Source organism: Capra hircus, chromosome 2 (assembly GCF_001704415.2).
Source record: "Capra hircus breed San Clemente chromosome 2, ASM170441v1, whole genome shotgun sequence".
Classification (NCBI taxonomy): domain Eukaryota; kingdom Metazoa; phylum Chordata; class Mammalia; order Artiodactyla; family Bovidae; genus Capra; species Capra hircus.
In genome coordinates this window covers 44473965-44493524 of record NC_030809.1, presented here as the reverse complement: position 1 = coordinate 44493524, position 19560 = coordinate 44473965, and the positions used below count along the sequence as shown (strand labels likewise).

The 19560-nt window shown below is 34.7% G+C and overlaps 1 protein-coding gene across 6 annotated transcripts in view; it reads left to right on the top strand.

Moving 5' to 3' along the window:
* The window catches only part of NBEAL1 (neurobeachin like 1), a 151346-nt gene that overhangs the window by 103082 nt on the left and 28704 nt on the right, over positions 1-19560 (top strand). For all 6 annotated transcript variants that reach the window (XM_018060685.1, XM_005676389.3, XM_018060689.1 and 3 more), the window contains 8 exons: positions 628-754; positions 6561-6709; positions 7310-7443; positions 9777-9878; positions 11258-11353; positions 11751-11875; positions 14342-14482; positions 17403-17533. In XM_018060685.1, the coding sequence (XP_017916174.1) occupies positions 628-754; positions 6561-6709; positions 7310-7443; positions 9777-9878; positions 11258-11353; positions 11751-11875; positions 14342-14482; positions 17403-17533 (1005 nt within the window). The remainder of the gene's footprint in view (positions 1-627; positions 755-6560; positions 6710-7309; positions 7444-9776; positions 9879-11257; positions 11354-11750; positions 11876-14341; positions 14483-17402; positions 17534-19560) is intronic.

Sequence of the window (19560 nt, the reverse complement as noted above, 5' to 3'; positions counted from 1 at the left end):
GCGACTTCACTTTCAATTTTCACTTTCATGCATTGGAGAAAGAAATGGCAACCCACTCCAGTGTTCTTGCCTGGAGAATCCCAGGGACGGGGGAGCCTGATGGGCCGCCGTCTATGGGGTCGCACAGAGTCGGACACGTCTGAAGCGACTTAGCAGCAGCAGCAGCAGCAGCAGCAGAAGTAAATATGGTTAAAGAGGTTACTTGGCCTATTTCTGAAACATAAGTAATACCATCGTTAAAAACAGTACCATTTTAAAAACATTTATTCCTTTTGTTATGTGTATAAAGTTAGTTAAGTCGCTCAGTCGTGTCCGACTCTTTGCGATCCCATGGACTGTAGCCCACCAGGCTCCTCCATCCATGGGATTCTCCAGGCAAGAGTACTGGAGTGGGTTGCCATTTCCTTATGTGTATAATAATTTAAAAATATCAGTTAAGCAGCACAGATAACTCTAACTTATGTATATAACAGCTTTTCTGTAGTAAATCACTTTTTTATGCTAGAAAATTTCAAGCACCTTCTTATAATACACATTATTATCATATAATTAACAGTCAGAAATTACAGAAGGACTCTGATATGATTTTTCTACTTTGTGTTTAACAGATATTTTATGTTTAAACAGGTATCCAACACTCACAGCCTTCCAGTGATTCATTGCTTCTGGAAGTGGTGAAACAAGTAAAAGTTAGTGATATGGAGGAGGATAAATTAGATCTTCCTGAAGAGGAAATAACAACCAGAGTAAATATGTATGTATCAGTACTTGAGAGAATTTAAAATTACTTTATTCTGAGAAATGGGATTGTAAAATTGTGGAAAATAGTTGCTTGAAATTGTAATACTATACATTTCCATGATCCAATAGTTAATACTATATCAACTGTTAGGAGTCTATCAGTGTCAACTGAAACCATTGAAGGCTTCTTAGAACTGGGTTAATTTGGAGCTGGAGCTTGAGATTAGAAAATATTTTGAGCTGAATGATAATAAAAACATTACCAGATTTATAGATACTACTGAGGTGTTTAGATGGTAAGTACAGGATGAAATATAAGCTCTTAAGCAAAAGGAAGAAATTATTATAAAGATAAAAGCAGAACTCCATGAAAGAGAAAACCAAACAACAAAAAGTAAAAAAAAATGGTCATTAAAAATCAGATAGTTCAGTTCAGTTCAGTCGCTCAGTTGTGTCTGACTCTTTGCGACCCCATGAATCGCAGCATGCCAAGCCTCCCTGTCAATAAACCTCTAGTTAGACTATTTAGGTAGTAAAGACAGCATAAATTACCAGTATCAGGAATGAAAGAGGAGAGGACATTACAGATATTAAAATGATTAAAAAGAAATACATTAAAATAATTAAAAGGAAATGACAACTTTATGCCAATAAAGTTGACAATTTAAATGAAATGGATAAATTCCTTGAAAAATATAACTTATCAGACCTCTACCAGGAAAAATATATATCCTGAATAACCTTGATGCTGCTGTTACTTCAGTTGTGTCCGACTCTGTGCGACCTCATAGATGGCAGCCCACCAGGCTCCCCCATCCATGGGATTCTCCAGGCAAGAACACTGGAGTAGGTTGCCATTTCCTTCTGCAATGCATGAAGGTGAAAAGTGAAAGTGAAGACGCTCAGTCGTATCCTACTCTTAGTGACCCCATGGACAGCAGCCTACCAGGCTCCTCTGTCCATGGGATTTTCCAGGCAAAAGTACTGGAGTGGGTTGCCATTGCCTTCTCCGTGAATAGCCTTAGATATACTTAAAATTTTTCAATTTGTAGTTTAAAAACTTCCCCTGTGCTTTGTTGCTCAGTTGTATCCAACTCTTTGTGACCCTGTGGACTGTAGCCCACCAGGATCCGCTGTCCATGGGGATTCTATAGGCAAGAATACTGGAGTCAGTTGCCATGCCCATGTCCAAGAGATCTTCCCAACCCAGGCATCAAACCTAGGTCTCCCGCATTGCAGGCAGATTCTTTCTCATCTGAACTACCAGGGAAGCCCAAAAACTTCCCCTAAGCAAATGTAAAACATTTTCATTTCTCATGTCTCCTTTGTTTTATTACCATAATATTAAACCTTTTTATATTTTAAGCCCAACAGCACAGCTTATACTGTTACTGTATTATGCACTTGTCTTAAAATCAATTGAGAATAAAAAGCTATGTAATTATGTTTTCCTTTATATTCTTTTATATTTGCCTGCATAATTACCTACCTATACACCTTATTTCTTGGTATACATTTGTATTACCATCTGGTGCATTTCCTTTAAGCCTGAAGGACTCTCTTCAGTATTTCTTATAAGGAATGTCTGTAAGCTACAGATTATCTTGGTCTTTTGTCATCTGTGGGGGTTTTAAATTTGTCTTCATTTTTGGCTGCTTTTTAAAAAACCGAGGTTTTTTAGTCTATTCACAGAGTTGTGCAACATCACTACTATCTAGTCCAAAAACGTTTCCATCACTCCAAAAGCAGGTCTTCTACTTTTCAGTTCAGTTCAGTTCAGTCGCTTAGTCATGCCCGACTCTTTGCGAGCCCATGAACCGCAGCATGCCAGGCCTCCCTGTCCATCACCAACTCCCAGAGTCCACCTAAACCCATGTCCATCGAGTCAGTGATGCCATCCAACCATCTTATCCTCTGTCGTCCCCTTCTCCTCCTGCCCTCAATCTTTCCCAGCATCAGAGCCTTTTCAAATGAGTCAGCTGTTCGCATCAGGTGGCCAAAGTATTGGAGTTTCAGCTTCAACATCAGTCCTTCCAATGAACACCCAGGACTGATCTCCTTTAGGATGGACTAGTTGGATCTCTTTACAGTCCAAGGGACTCTCAAGAGTCTTCTCCAACATCACAGTTCAAAAGCATCAATTCTTCGGCGCTCAGCTTTCTTTATAGTCCAACTGTCACATCCATACATGACCACTGGAAAAACCATAGCCTTGACTAGATGGACCTTTGTTGGCAACATAATGTCTCTGCTTTAGTACTCAGTTCCAGTTTTCCCTCCCTGCATCCTCTAGCAATGGCTTATTGACTTTCTTTTAGTATGGATTTGCCTGTTTTCAACATTTCACATATTTCATATAATATGTTGCCTTTCAGTATAGGTGGCTCAGGCAGTAAAGAATTTTCCTGCATTGCAGAAGACTCAGATTTAATCACTGGGATGGAAAGATCACCTGGAGAAGGGAATGGCTACCCACTCCAGTATTCTTACCTGGAGAATTCCATGGACAGAGGAGCCTGGGAGGCTACAGTCCCTGGGGTCATAAAGAGTCAGACACGACTGAGCCACTAACATTTTTACTTTTTTTCCATAATATTTCTAGTATTTATCCAGGTCATTGAATCTAACAATATTTTTTTTTTTTGGCGAAATAGTATTCCATTATATGAATATATTATTTTTGTTTATCTGTTCATCAGTTGATGGACATTTCTGTAGTTTCTATTTTTTTAATGATTATGACTAATACTGCCTTGAATATTCATGTATACATTTTTGTATCGACTTATGTTTTCAGTTATTTTGAGTATAAAAAAACTTAGATTTGCTGATCATGTGCTAATTATATGTTTAACCTTTTGAGGAATTATGAAACAGTTTTCAGAATGACTATGCCATTTTATATTTCAGCAATGTTGGAAAGTTCTGATTTTCATATTAGATTCTCTAGTCCATTCAGTCGTCTGTTATTCTCTCTTTTTTAGAAGTTAAATTAATTAATTAATTATTTTTGGCTATTCTGTATCTTTGTTGCTGTGCAGGCTTTTCTCTAGTTGCATTGTGTGGGGGCTGCTTTCTAGTAGTGGTGCACAGGCTTCTCTTTGCAGTGGCTTCTTTTATTGCAGAGCATGGGCTGTAGAGCACGAGAGCTTCAGTAGTTGTGGCATGCGGACTCGGTTGCAGTTCCCAGGCTCCGTACCACAGGCTCAGTAGTTGTGGCACATGGTCTTAATGCTCTGCAGCATGTGGGATCTTCCTGGGTCAGAAACTGAACACATATCTTCTGCATTAGCAGGCAGATTCTTTACCACTGAGCCACCCGGGGAAACCCTTTCTGTTGTCTTTGTAAAATTTATTATATCATTCTAGAAGGTGGTGGGCTTCCCTGGCTCAGACGGTAAAGTGCTTGCAATGCAGGAGACCCGGCTTTGATCTCTGGGTCAAGAAGATCCCCTGGAGAAGGAAATGGCAACCCACTCCAGTATTCTTGCTTGGGAAATCCCATGTACAGAGGAGTATGACAGGCTATAGTCCATGGGGTCTCAAAGAGTTGGACACAGCTGAGCAACTTCACTTTCAGAAGGTGGTATCTAGTGGTTTTAATTTGCAGTTCCCTAATGACTAGTGATGCTGAGCATCTTTTCATATGTTGGCCATTTATATGTCTTTTTTGGAGAAATGTTTATGAAGATCTTTTTCGTACTTTTTAATTGGGTTGTCTTTTTGTTACTGAGGTTTTTTGTTGTTGTTGTTACTGAGGTATAAGTGTTCTTTGTATAGTTTAGCAACAAGTCCTTTATTAAATATAGGATTTACAAAATGTTCTTTCCATTAAATTGGGTTTTTCGCTTTTTTGTTGATATTTTTAATTTTGATGACTTTCCTTTTATGTATTTTTTTCCTAAGAGTTTTACATTTTATCTCTTATGTTATGTCTTTGATCCATTTTGTGTTAATTTTTGTATGTGGTATGATGTAGGTATCTGTTAATTCTTTTGCATGTGATTCTAGTTGTCTGAGTTGCTTTCTCTTTGAAGAGTAATTTTGCTGGTTATAGAATTAATTCTTGGTTGACAATTTATATACTGTATTGTGATGCTTTAAAGTTATTCTTTTTGTCCTTAGCTTTTATTACCTTGACTTTCTGTCCAGGTATGGATATCTTCATGTTTGTCCTACTTCGAGTTTACTGAGCTTCTTGGATGTGTAGATTAAATTCTTTCATATTTGAGAAGTTGCTACCATTGTTTTTTCAAATGTATCTTGGCCTTTTTCTCTATTCTCTCCTTCTAGGTCTCCGTTTGCACTTATGTTGTTTTGCATGATAGAACCCTCTGAGGTTCTTTCATTCTGCTTGATTCTTTTTTTCTTTGTATTCTTCAGATTGGACAGTTTCTTTTAGATCTATCTTCAAGAGCTCTGCTTCTTTCTCCTGCAGATATACTGTTGAGTCTTTCTGGTGAATTTTTCATTTAGTTATGATATTTTTCAATTTCAGAATTTCTCATTTGGTTCCTTTTTATAAATATATGTATAATTACTATCTCTTTATTGTAATCTATGAATAGACATTTTTGCCATAATGCACTTTGGTTCTTTAAACGTGGTTTTCTTTAGTTCTTTTCATGTATTTTTATGATAGCTGCCTTGATGTCTTTGTCTAAGCTGAACTTCTGAGGTCCTCCCTGAAATAGTTTCTTTTTAACTTCTTTTGAGTTCATGGTCCATAGTTTCCTGTTTCTTGCTATGTCTCATAATCTTTGTGAAACCCATACATTAAAAAAAAATTATATCCACTTTGGTTTCTGATCTCTCCCTTGTTTTTGGTTGTTGTTATTGTATTTTTGTTTGTCTAATGACTTTGGTAGATTAAGTCTGTGGAGTCTGTTTTACCTGTAGTGAATGCCATTGATGTCTGTACTTACTGGGTTTTTGTTTTGTTTTATTTTTAAAACTCTGCTTGTTGGGGGTTGCCTCTGGATCAGCATAGCTTAGTGGTCAGCCAGTAATTAGTTTGTACTTGTGTTAAACTCCTTGATCAGTAATACTACCACTCTTTGCCCGTGGATCTGTAAGTGGTTTAGGGAATTCATTCAAATCTGGTGATTTACACATCTGCCCTGACTTTTACTATGATTGTAAAGCCTCACATTCAGCTAAGAATGAGTAGCTAAGTCTCAAGTTTATAATTTATTGTGAGCATCACTTTGTTTAGGTTATAAACAACATATGGCAAATATTTCTTCTGAAATTGTTTTAATATTACAAACTGACCAGTTTCAATAATATCTTTTGTTGGCGGTTCTTTATATAATTTTAATGATTTTAAAATATTTCCTTAATTATTTTTAGCAAACTGAGTAGACGTGTTTGTCTAGGGAGCTCTTTGATTTGGGTAGATTTTTTTGGTCAGCCTTTTAATGGGGTTTTATTTTCTTTCTTCAATGACTAGTGAATTCAATGGATGTCAGTCTCATTCATTTTCAAATGAAAAGCCAAAACTCCTTCTTTCATAGAATAAAATAAGCAACAGACTATGTACTGCCTTAAGTTACTTATTTCTCAATTTCATCACTGTGAACTTTAGAATTTGACTATTTAGGAAAACATTCTTAGTTTTTTTTGAGCTTAGCTTTAAGGATTGCAGTATTACCTGTTAGGTTGGTGAAATATGCAGTGGAATGTTTTTTGTAGAAAATTCAAGTACCCTTTCTTGGATAGTGATTTCACAGAAATGAGATTTGAATTTGAATATGATGTTCTTTTCCATTTACCCAGAATACATTGTTGGATCTTTTTTGTTTGTTTTTTCCCTTCAGTGATGAGAAAGAAGAACAAAATCAAAAAGAAAAATTGGTGTTATCAGAAGACTGTGAACTCATTACAATAATTGATGTAATTCCTGGCAGATTAGAAATCACTACTCAACACATTTACTTCTATGATGGCAGCATTGAAAAAGAAGATGGTGAGGAGTTCTGGGGGAATAATTTCTGTTGTTCAATAGTTAAGTATCCAGTTTATCAATCATTAATGAGAAGAAAACAATAAGATGGGCCTGTAAAATTGTAGTCTCTCATGTAAAAGGAGAAATGGAAAGTCAGTGTGGGTTTAAATTCATTATTCAACAATGTACTGAGGGGAATGCTTCTTTTTTATTATCAATCTTTTTTTAAAAGGTTTACCTAGTGGGGATTGCTATAAATTTAAGTTATAAATGCAATATTTTATTTATATGTACTCTTGTTCCTATAGGCTTTTCACCTAATCCTTTATCTGAAAATAAAAAGATATTTAAATCTCAGCTGCTAATAGAAAGAGAAAAGTGAAAATGTTTCTAAGATACAATATTCAGAGTTATTCTCTATTCCAATGGAAAGGAAGTAGAAAAAGCTATAGAATTTTAAAATAGTTTTAAATGCAATACATTTAACAGATGGTTTTTATCATACAGAGGTTGAATTCTTTTTCCCTAAATGCTATTCTTGTCAGGAAAAGGAGATTATTTTCTGCATAGCATATGTAACTTTATGTGGTCCACAGTCACAAGATTTCTTTTTGTTTTCAGGAGTAGGCTTTGATTTCAAGTGGCCTCACTCTCAAGTTCGAGAGATTCACCTACGACGGTACAACTTAAGGAGGTCAGCCCTTGAGATTTTTCATGTTGACCAATCCAACTACTTTCTCAATTTCAAAAAAGAGGTTTGTAAAAGGCTACCTTTCTCCTAGACTGTTAGCTTGAAATAATTTTCCAACTAGTAAGCTGTAATGAAACTTTACACTCTGCTCTTGCGCTGAGTCAGAATATTAGAGAAGAAAGATACATACTTTGGGACTAAGCAGCATATGAATTTTTGTTGGAATTTATGTTTGAGTGTTTGGAGGATATTTTATATACAGATATATAAAGAATTGAGTAGAGTTTTGAGTGTCAGCAAATAGATGTCTCACATTGTGAAATACTATGGTGTGTATATATATGATATAATTGGATTTATGAAATTAGATTGGGTTGAATTCAACAATAATGGAGTATGTGTAATCAGAAAAAAAAATAATGGAGCATGTAGTTCTTCTAGGAATAGCGTAAATTCATAAATAGTATAAGCAATTAAGAGATTGCCACTGAACTCAGGTTCCCTGGATCTAAAACCATTCCACCACTAGCAGTGTAACCTTTGGCACATTACTTGCTCTCAACCTTCCTTCTCTTTGGCGTATACTTGAGGCCCGACTTGCATCGCAGTTTGATAGCTTTCTTTTACCTTGCCTAGCTTTCTCTCCATTTTCTTTCTCTGGTATCTCTCCTAATAAAATCCTTCATGTTCAATTCTGTCTTAGCATTTGCTTCTCAGATTACCTGGATTCAGTTCAGTTCAGTTCAGTCGCTCAGTCGTGTCCAACTCTTTGCAACCCCATGGACTGCAGCACACCAGGCCTCCCTGTCTATCACCAACTTCCAGAGTTTACTCAAACTCATGTTCATTGAGTCAGTGATGCCATCCAGCCATCACATCCTCTGTTGTCCCCTTTTCCTCCTGCCTTCATTTTTCCCCAGCATCAGGGTCTATTCCAATGTGTCGGTTCTTCACATCAGGTAGCCAAAGTATTGGAGTTTCAGCTTCAGCAATATTCAGGACTGATTTCCTTTAGGATTGTCTGGTTGGATCTCCTTGCTGTCCAAGGGACTCTCAAGGGTCTTCTCCAACACCACAGTTCAAGAGCATCAATTCTTTGGCGCTCAGCTTTCTTTATAGTCGAATTCTCACACCCATATGTAAATATTGGAAAAACCATAGCTTTGACTAGATGAACCTTTGTTGGCAAAGTAATGTCTCTACTTTTCAATATGCTGTCTAGGTTGGTCATAACTTTTCTTCCAAGGAGCAAGCAATTAGCAGAGTCAATAACTTCTTCCAAGGACCTGGATTAGCAGAGTCAATAACTAACTTTCTATTCGTTTGAGATCCAGGTATATTTATAAATGATTTGATTCAGAACTTTGAGGAACATTTTTATATTTTTACAAAAGGGTAATTTTTCACTATTAAAAATAAATATTCACCCATAGGAAAATACAATGTATGTGTTTTTTAGAAAGCTATTTTATGTAATTAAACTAAGCACACTCCTGCTGTATGTAGTGTTTTTTTTTTTTTTTTTTTTTTTCTTTTGGCTGCACCAGATCTTAGTTGCAGCATGTGATCTCTTAGTTGTGGCATGTGGAATCTTGTTTCCTTACTGGGGATTGAATCCGGGCCCTCTACACTGGGAGCTCAGAGTCTTAGCCACTAACACCACCAGGGAAGTGTCTTGTATATAGTCTTTAGAGCATATTTATATGTGGTACCTAATCTTCATAACAATCTTCAGATTAGATATGGAAAATTCCATCCCTTTTTTTATAGATGAGGAAGCTGAAGTTCAAAGATTAATTTCATTTCTTTACGTTTGCATAGCCCTGAACAATCCACAAAACTGTAAAGGGTAAGAGATTATTATATTGAACACACAAATGAGACTCAGTAAATTAATTGGTTTGTCCAGATGCTTAGTAAATGACAGAACTAGATTTGAACTGGAAGTGAGCTAGTTTTCTGATAAAATGTGTGATGATTGCTCTATTAATATACTGTGACATTCTAAAAAAAATGTGTCATAAGTTTGCTAAGCCTAGTAAAATAAAGAAGTTAAAACCGTAATCTTCTGTTTAAGTGAAATGTTCAGATTAGGCCAATCCATAGTGACAAAGTTTAGTGGTTGTCAGAGGACGAGAGGGAAATTGGGGAGTGAGGGCTCAAAAGTATGTAGTTTCTTTTGAGGATGACATAAATGTCCCAGAGTTAGATGATGTGAATAGTTGTACAACTCTGTAAATATTTTTTTTTTAAAAAGAGAAAAACCTCACTGAATTGTATACTTTAAAAGGGTGAATTTATGGTATGGGAATTATATCTCAATAAATCTGTTAATAAAGCCATAATCCTGTTTTGTCTTATTCTGTTTTTAACCCGTAAAGTACTGTTTTTTAATAGGTTAGGAACAAAGTATATAGCAGACTGTTGTCGCTTCATTCTCCAAATAGTTATGGAACCAGATCACCCCAGGAGTTGTTCAAAGCATCAGGACTGACACAGGTAGGAAATTTTAAGTCACTGTTTGGTGTTAATTTTGTATCTTAGACTTTTGCCTACAAGTAAATCTTCCTTCTGACTATTTTATTTCGATCATACAACTGCTGTTCCATTCAGGTTGATCTTTTGAATTGTCTTTGAATCTTTCTGTTTCCCTCACACATAAGAGTACCCTGTCCTCCAGCTCCCATATCGTTCAGTTCATGGGCATATCTTACAACTGCTTTCATTATAATGTTCTTTAAAAAAAAATAATGTGGAACTTTTCTTAATAATAAAAATCTATGCACAAGAAAAAATGAAAAAATACGATACACCTTGGAATACAGGCAGAGGAAAGTTTCTCCTATCTTTCTATCTGTCAAAACGGACTAATGCTTCCACGCATTTTATCCTCATATAATGCCAACATCTCTTGAATTTGCACTGTCAAAAGCCAAGGAAAGGCTCTTGTTTTTTGCTCTCTGGTGGTGTTAGTAGTCTCCTAATTAGGTTCTCTGCCTCCTGGCTCTCTCCTTCCTCCTACATATGTGTTCATCTTAATCTTTAAATGTTGCCCTTGTTCAAAAGCCATCAGCAATTTCTTCCTATTGTTTATGGAATAAGCTTTATTTAAAAGTACATTCCCTGCTTTCTGTGGTATAAACTTTATTCATTAAAGTACTGATTCCTCAATTTGGCACATAAATATTATTGTACTTTCTATATAGATAGATTCATTTCTCACCATTTCTACATGTCTTTTGTTTAAGGCACACAGTAATCTTTAAGGTGTATGTTAATCTGTCTTCAAAAAAAAATGTTTGAGTATACTCACACTGTAGAGTAACTAGTAGACTAAATATACAATTTGATAAAAAAATAATGATTATGGCTTTCTTCAGAAAGTTCTTTATCTGTTATAGCAAAATCCCACCTAGCTTTACTGTATAAAGGAATTTTTCTGAGCAGAGATATAATAATATAATGTTATTTAAAATTTGTAGATCATTTAAGTACATTGAGATACTGATATTTTAATATTTATACTTAGGAAGATTTCAGTTAATGACAAATTTAAAATTTGGCCAGTCCTTCTAGCATTAAACATTTATATTCAAATAAAATATTTTTTTAACTAAAGGAAAAACTTAATTATTATAGGAGATCTTTTAGACTGCAGTGTGAGAACTTTTTTTTCCTTTTCTGAAGACCAGTTTTTAAAAGGAAGTGAACTTAGGAGAAGTATGTTGATTTTTCTCCCTGTTAAATCTTTTTTTAAAAACTTAACTTCTTTTACCAGAAAGATGATATAGTGGATGCAAGATTATTTAGTACTATCAGTAATAGTTATTGATTTCTAAGAGATGTAGACTAATTTTTATTTTTTCTGTGCTATCTAGAAATGGGTAAACAGAGAGATATCAAATTTTGACTACCTCATTCAGTTAAATACAATGGCAGGACGAACCTATAATGACCTGGCACAGTATCCTGTGGTGAGTTTTATAAAAATCCTGTAAATATACACTTCCCTTTCAATTTTATTACATACAAACATATAAGTGGCTTATATCTAGTTTTTATTTTTAAAAAGATGTAAAAACTATTTTTGCCTTTCTATTTATTTCTTACCCTGCTATTTTCAAGAAGTATATAAGTATGAAGGGCATTTTAAAAATGAAAGTCTTTTTTCTTTCACTTCATTGAGAATATTTCAATGGAATTATAGGAGATAATGCTTCTGGTTATCAAGCTAAAGATGAATAAACATTTGCAACAGGGAAAAAGTGAACACTGTCCCTTTTTGTCTTTAGAAAAGTGTTTGATATTAGTTATGGAGCTGGTAGCATCCCTTGGAAAGAATGTCTAAATTGTAAATTGTGGCTCTTTTAGTTCCCCTGGATTTTACAAGATTATACTTCAGAAGAGTTGGATCTTAATAACCCATCTGTATTTCGAGATCTATCCAAACCAATTGGGGTAGTTAATGATAAAAATGCCAAAGCCATGAGAGAAAAGTAAGTGCCTTTCATCTGCTTTGATAGATATACCCATAGCAGTTTGAATCTGTATTGATTTCGCCTATGGCTAACCAAGTGTTACTTTTTAAAAAATGCACAACTACTTTTGCTAAGTAGAGTCTGATAATTCCTTCACTAAGTTTTCTTGAAAATGTTATCAGTTGTCTTTCAAATATCTTGACTATAGTCTGTGTCCCTTCGTTATCAAATTTAAATTAATGTTGTTTAGAATTTCTTTTCTCCCTGTAATAAGAGAGTGAAGTCATAAAAAGAAAAACAAATATCATATATTAATACATATGAAATCTAGAAAGGTGGTACAGATGAGCCTGTTCGCAGGGCAGGAATAGAGATGCAGACATAGAGAACCGACTTGTGGACACCGGTGGGGAGGATGTGGGGTGGGGTTGGGGTCGCAGAGTGTGGGATTAATTGAGAGCGTGGCACTGACATGTAAACAGAACCTTGTGTAGCATAGCTAGCTAGTGGGAAGCTGCTCTATAGCACAGGGAGCCCAGCTCTGTGCTCTGTGATGACCTAGAGCAGTGGGATGGAGGGTTGGAGGGGAGGGAGGCTCAGCAGAGAGGGGATGTGTATATGTATAGCTGATTCACTTCGTCGTACAGCAGAAACTAAAACAACATTGAGAAACAATTATCTATCCAATTGAAAGATAAAAAGTATGTGTGCAAAGGTGGAATTCTTTATCCCTAGGTATTTTAGACTTAATAACCTACTAATCTAGCATTTACATCTGATGTACTATTTTGGTAGATACCAAATTAATAATGCTAATCTTTTCAGTAATAATGTGAATAAAAAACAGTGAAATATAAGAAAATTTAGAAAGTAACATTTGAAAGGAAAGAAAATATTTATAGTTGTATATATTTATGATCATCCTGTAAATGTCTCATAATTTTTTTTAATTCAAACCAAGTGGCTGACAAGTAAAAGAATAATTTTAATTTTCCTTTTTCTCCATGTGAACTTATGGATAACTTCCAGGAATAAAGACAAAAGGTTTTGCAAATAAAAACTTAGTTGTAGATTTTTTTGAGAGTTGATAGTACGTTATTTTTTTTCCTTTTTATTTGCAAATCTTCCATAAGACCTTTTTGCAGTATTTAATATTTCATTTACTAATGGAATTTTGTTGTATGTATATTACCTCACTGCTGTTATTCAAACTATTAACACTGTTCCATAGGAAATATATTTCATATAGGTTAACTTATTTTGTAGATAATGGAAGATACAATTTAATTTATGTCTCAATAGTATATTTTTCTGCATAGGTACAAATGACTTTGGCCTAAAAAGTCTCTTTATTCTCCTGAATATTAATGATTTCTATGTAAAAAGGAAATTGACCTTAGCTTGACAAATTGATTAGTATTTTGGTTTAAAATTTTAGTGTGTATTGCTTCCAAAAAACTGTTCATTCTTATTTAGATTTTATGCCCACTAACTCAGATGTCACCATTCAGAACAATTACATTATTAGTGATAGTGCTTGAAGAGTTATTATATATATGCCCTTTGCTAGTAACCTGACTTAGGCCCTCTTTCTATTCCACTGTCTACTTTTTTAAATTTAATTTTATTGGAGTAGAGTTGATTTACAGTGTTGTGTTAGTTTCAGGTGTACAACAACGTGATTCAGTAATACATACATACATTCATTCTTATTCAGATTTTTTCTCATATAGTTTATCACAGAATATTGAATAGGGTTCCTTGTGCTATAAACATCTATTTCCTTCTTCTACCTTTGAACTATTAGACATTCATTTTCACAATTCTTGACTGACCGTCTGTATTTTTTTCTATTACCTTGGCCATACTATGATGTCTAATTATCACATTCTTACAATAGCAGAAAAATAGAAATAACCTAACTATCTATAAATAAATAGTTAAATTGTTATATATTCTAAGATTTTGTAAAAATTTTTTCTTGAAGTGTAGTTGATTTACAGTGTTAGTTTCTGCTGTGCAGCAAAGTGAGTCACTTATTTATTTTGTAAGATATTAGTAGAAAATTGTTAGATGAAAAAATAAGTTGTGGCCAATATACTAGGTGTAACAGTTTTATATTAAAATGTATTTTATATTAAAATATATATTAATTCATAATTGACAAATATTTGCCAGAATGTTATTATATATTATCTCTGGAAAGTACAATTGTAATTGATTTTAAATTTCTTTATTTTTGGTTCTCTGTGATTTCTAATCTATCTGTAGTGAAAATAATTATTGCATAATACAAAAGTATTCCAAACTCCACTATTAGTGCTCCTTTATTGTTCAGAAAGTATTAGTAATTTCATTTATTAATGTGATGTGATGATATGAATACATAGCCTCTTAATAAACTGTTTTCAGCAATACAATACAAGCATCTGTCCTAAATTAATTTTGCTCTTGTGATTATGACACTTTAGTTTCTGTTTTTAGATATGAAAATTTTGAGGATCCTATGGGAACTATTGATAAATTTCATTATGGTACTCACTATTCAAATTCTGCTGGAGTTATGCACTATCTTATTCGTACAGAACCATTCACCACTCTCCACATCCAGCTTCAGAGTGGAAGGTATGTTTCGGGTAAATAAGCTGTTTTCTTAAGACTATATGATAGTGTTGAAAACTCTTTGCCTTCATGTCATGTACTGTTAAGGGTTTCCTGGTAGTTCAGATTGTCTACAATGCAGGAGATGATGGCTACCCACTTCAGTGTTCTTGCCTGGAGAATTCCATGGACAGAGGAGCCTGGTGGGCTACAGTTCATGGGATCACAGGAAGTCAAGCACAATTAAGCGACTAACACTTTCACTTTCATATACTATTATAACAGGACCTTACCTTTTTTATTCTCCTCTTTTTAGGTTTTAATTCATATAATAGCCCCTAGATAAAAGTAGCCAAACTAATTTGAGAATGGGTCACTCAAACTGACTTACACAAATAACTTTTAAGGCAAATTCCACTTTATTGTTATCCAGTGTACTTTTGTTATTGTCAGCTGGGTTTAGGAATCTACCAGAGATTCAGACTTAGAACTGATTTAGACCTTGATCCAAAACCTCTACCAGAGATGTCTAACCAGTGCCTCTGAAGTCCTCCTAAAAATATTGATCAATAGGAATAAAAATAGAGAGGAATGAGGGCCCTTACATTATTAGTAGCAGCTCAAACAGGTCTGCGATGCCACTGTATTATTGTATCACCTGTCTGTATTATACCTTACCTAAGTTTCACATTTTCTTATTTATCCTAAAGAAAGAAACTTCTTCAAGAATCCTCCATTCCCCAGCGTATCCTCCAGGTGCCTCTCTACTTACTCTCATTTTGACTCTCTGTTGCCTTATTCTTTAACATTATCCTTTGACTTTTCTGACCAATCAGAAACTATGTAAACATTGCCTGTTCTGCTCTCTTTCCATGTAACGTTTATCTCTCAAAATTAGCCTGGGTTCCTTATTCCTGTTTTAGTTCACTGAGCCTTGTCTTTCAAGGAGAGGCTTAGATCACTACATATCTCCAAATGTTATGTTTGCCATGAAATCAGGTAATTTTCCTTCCAGGAAAGTAAACCTGGGCCTCTTCAGCTTTTAGTGATTTTACAGCTTTTAAATGATTTTTTTAATAAGGCTTCAAAAATAGATTCTGTTTGTGCTTCAGAGGACATCATCAAGAGAGTAAAAAGACAACCAGTTCAGTTGGAGAAAATATTTGCAAATTATAGATCTGATAAAGGACTTGTATCTAGAATATATAAAAAAAATCCTTGCAATGCAACAGTAAAAACAAATGACTCAATTAAAAACAGAACAAAAGATCTAAATGGACATTTCTCCAAAGAAGATTGCAGATGTCTAATAAACACATGAAAAGTTGATCATCATCATTGGTTATCAGGGAAACTCAAATCAAAACCAAACTGAGATACCTCTGTACACTCACAAAGATGGCTGTAATAAAAAGATAGATAATACCTACTGTTGATGAGCATGTTGAGAAATTGGAACAATCATGTACTGCCAGTGGAAATTTAAGATGATGCAGCCTCTGATCAAAACAGTCTGGCAGTTCTTCAAAACATTAAACATAGTACTACCCATGACCCAGCAATTCCAGTCCTAGGTATAGACCCAAGATTATCGAACACACATGTTTATGCAAACACTTGCACACAAATGGCCTTAACAGCTTTATTTGTAATAGTCCAAATATTAAATTACCCAAATGCCCATGAACTGGTAAAGGAATAAATGAAATGTGGTATACCCATAGTGTGGAATATTATTTAGCTGTGAGTTACGAGAAGGAATGAAAGATTGATATATGCTACAACATGGATGAAACATGGATAAAAGCAGTAGTATGTTGAATGACATAAGCCAGGCACAAGATACCATATGTTATATATGATTTACATAACATGGCTAAAAAAAAACAATCCTTGGAGACAGAAAGTAGATCAGTAATTGCCCAGGGCTGGAGGGAGGGTGAATGGAGAGTGACTGCTGTTAGATACAGGATTTCCTTTTGGAGTGATGAAATGTTCTAAAATTGTTTGTTGTGATGGCTGCACAGCTCTAAATATACTGAAAGCTGTTGAATTGTTCCCTTAGAGTAAATTACATCTATGTTAATGATATATCAGTTAAGCTGTTCTCCCCCCAACCAAACAAAAAGATTCTGCCCTTAAAGCTGTACCTTTCATTGAATTTGAATATATCATTCTTAGACTTTATTGATGACCCAATCATTGACTATAGTTAAATTTAGAGTTCTGCTAAGTTCAGCTATGCTTCAAAACAGGATTGCTAGGCACAAGAAGGGTCATATTAGTCATCAGTTGTCACTTAGAAGACATCATTTATAGGATAAAACTGGGAAAGCAACGTCAAAGGAGATGAAACAGAAGGGGTTTATGCTGTTTGTGATTAGCTAAAACATAATAAAAATTGCAGTATGACCATTTCTTTCAAGTACTGTAGGCCCATGATGGAACTTGAAAATAAAGTTAAAATAAGATAATAGTATTTGGAAGTAAAGTATAAAAGCTTTAGCTACAGAATTTATTTCCCTAACTCACCATCTACTTTTTAGCCAAAGAGTTTGTAAAGGTATTTTGTATCATAGATTAATCAGCAGCATTCCTATAGATCTGTTAACTATGTCATAAATACTATAATACTTAGTGATAGTTAAACTCTATAATTTTAAAATATCCAAATAATATTTATTTACACTCTGTAATAAATTTTACTCAGCAGAATTATGCCATTTTCATCTAAGATGATACTAGTGATTAAAATTATAGTATTTTGTTCCTGACAACAAAATAAAGATTCTCATAAGGAGAGCATATTTTGTTTTTAGATGTTAAAGAGAAAGGGTAAATAAAGAGAATCTAAACATGAGGCACCCTGAAGAAAGTGTAATTTTGTTTTAGCCTGTTGTTGCTCAGTCAGGACTCACCGCTCCCTTCCCATCTCCACATGTAGGTTCGACTGTGCTGATCGACAGTTTCATTCCATCCCTGCTACCTGGCAGGCTCTCATGGACAATCCATATGATGTGAAGGAACTTATTCCTGAATTCTTCTATTTCCCAGAGTTTTTGGAAAATCAAAATCGTAAGAAATAGTTTAAAAACTGGATTGAATAGGTCCCAGTGGAGGATCTTGAAAATATCTTTTAGGACATTTTTTGTGATGACCTATAGATTATTTATTCTGTTTTTATTATTCAGTGACAAGGCTTAACTTAATATCCAGGTACTAGTCTTACCTTCTACAGAACTGCTAAGTGAATAAGATAAATGAGTGAAATATGAATTAGCAAGGGAAATTTATCCGAATACAGTGTTTACTAGTGAAGCAAAAAGTGGCTGCAAGCTATTTCAGCCATACAGCTGCATGAGTTAAAGTGTTTGAGTTAGATAAGATGAAGGTTTATATCAGGGGTCAGCAAACTACAGATTCATGGGCCAAATCTGTGAGCAAACTAGTATTTATCAATAAGGTTTTTTGGAATACAACTGGCCAATACATTTACATAAGCTGTGGCTGCTTTCACAGTATAATGGCAGATTTGACCAGTTGCAGCAGAGACCATAGGTTCACAGAGCCCAAAACACTTATTCTTTGTCTCTTTGTAGAAGTTTGCTGACTCCTTTTAGAGTAGAAAACAGGAGGCAATTTGAAAATAATGACTGAATTTAAGTTACCACAATATTTGAAAAACCATATTATTATTTTGTTATTGTTTTAAATTAATTTTTATTGGAGTATAGTTGATTTATAGTGTTGTGGTTGTTTCTACTGTACAGCAAAGTGAATCAGCTATACGTATCATGTTATGTTTTTGAAGAAAAGAATCATAGAAAGAAATATGGTCTTTAAGAATATCCAAATACATTTTCGATGACTTAGTTTTAGATTTAGGTACAAATAAGAAAATGGCAAGATCGTTCCAATTGTGTTCTTTAGGGAAATTCCAGGGTCAAGGGCTGTAAACAACTTCCTTTTCCTCCCCTAACATGAAATGTTAATGTTTGACCCATTGCTTGCTCAGTAGAATTATTTGCCATGCTGGTGAGAGCATATCAAGGGTCTCATGACCTTTGATCGTGCCCTCTAGGACCGGCTGTTGGATCCAAGGCATCTGATTCTTGGAGAAAGGCAGTTCCAATTGATCACCTTCAGAAAACTGAGTGAAACTGTTGACAAATCTGACCCTAGGCAGCCAGAGGACTGGATCTTCTAGGGCAGGGTATCCAGGATAGAAGGGATGAGCAGATTAAATTTGGACCCAGAATTCAAGGTCTGCTTAGCGTGACAATTTCTGATATTCACCAAAGCCAGAGCTAGTTGCTCTCTGTTACTACTGTCCTGGTGGCCTCCATTTCTAATTATCCATTGCCAATTTATTCAAAATGAGCTGGGTGGGAGAAAACAAAGTATATTCATTAGAATGACAACAAATATTAATAAAAACCACTCAAAATTGTATGAGGAAGAAAATGTTAGTATTTATTTTCCATAATAAAAATCCTGAGATATGGTAACTTAACAGCGTCCTCAGAGTCAAGTTTTTACTCTGCTGTTCTGAGTGTTTTAGATTTGTTCTTGGCCAGTTACTATCCTGACTGAAAAATTCTAGACATCATAGGCAGATGCAACATTGTCTTAGAAAGAATTGAAACTTTTAATTCTTTGTGTTGTTTCTTAAGAATGAAAAACCCTTTCTCATGATCTCCCTTCACTGTCCAGAGCTGGGTCATGTACCAACCCCTATGCCAGTCACCTGCAACAAGCATGAAATATAGGGCAGGATGCACACTTGAATAAAATAAAGTTTCTGCTATTAGATAAGGAAGGGTGGCTGTCCAGTGGCCACCAGTATCTGCCATAAAGCAGTTAAGTTAAGGCCACAGACCCTGCATCGTGATATTTTATGACATTTAAACTTCTCTCCCACTTTAAGGACACACTGATATTTTTAGATAACTTCTTTAATGAAGGACTTTTGTGTTAACACTTTTCCCTTTCCATATGTATGAACAAGAAAATCTTATCTTTGGGACAGTTTTGTCAAAATACTGTCTTCTATCATAACTAGTCTGAGCAAATGTTTATTATGTCAGTATCTATTTAAAATA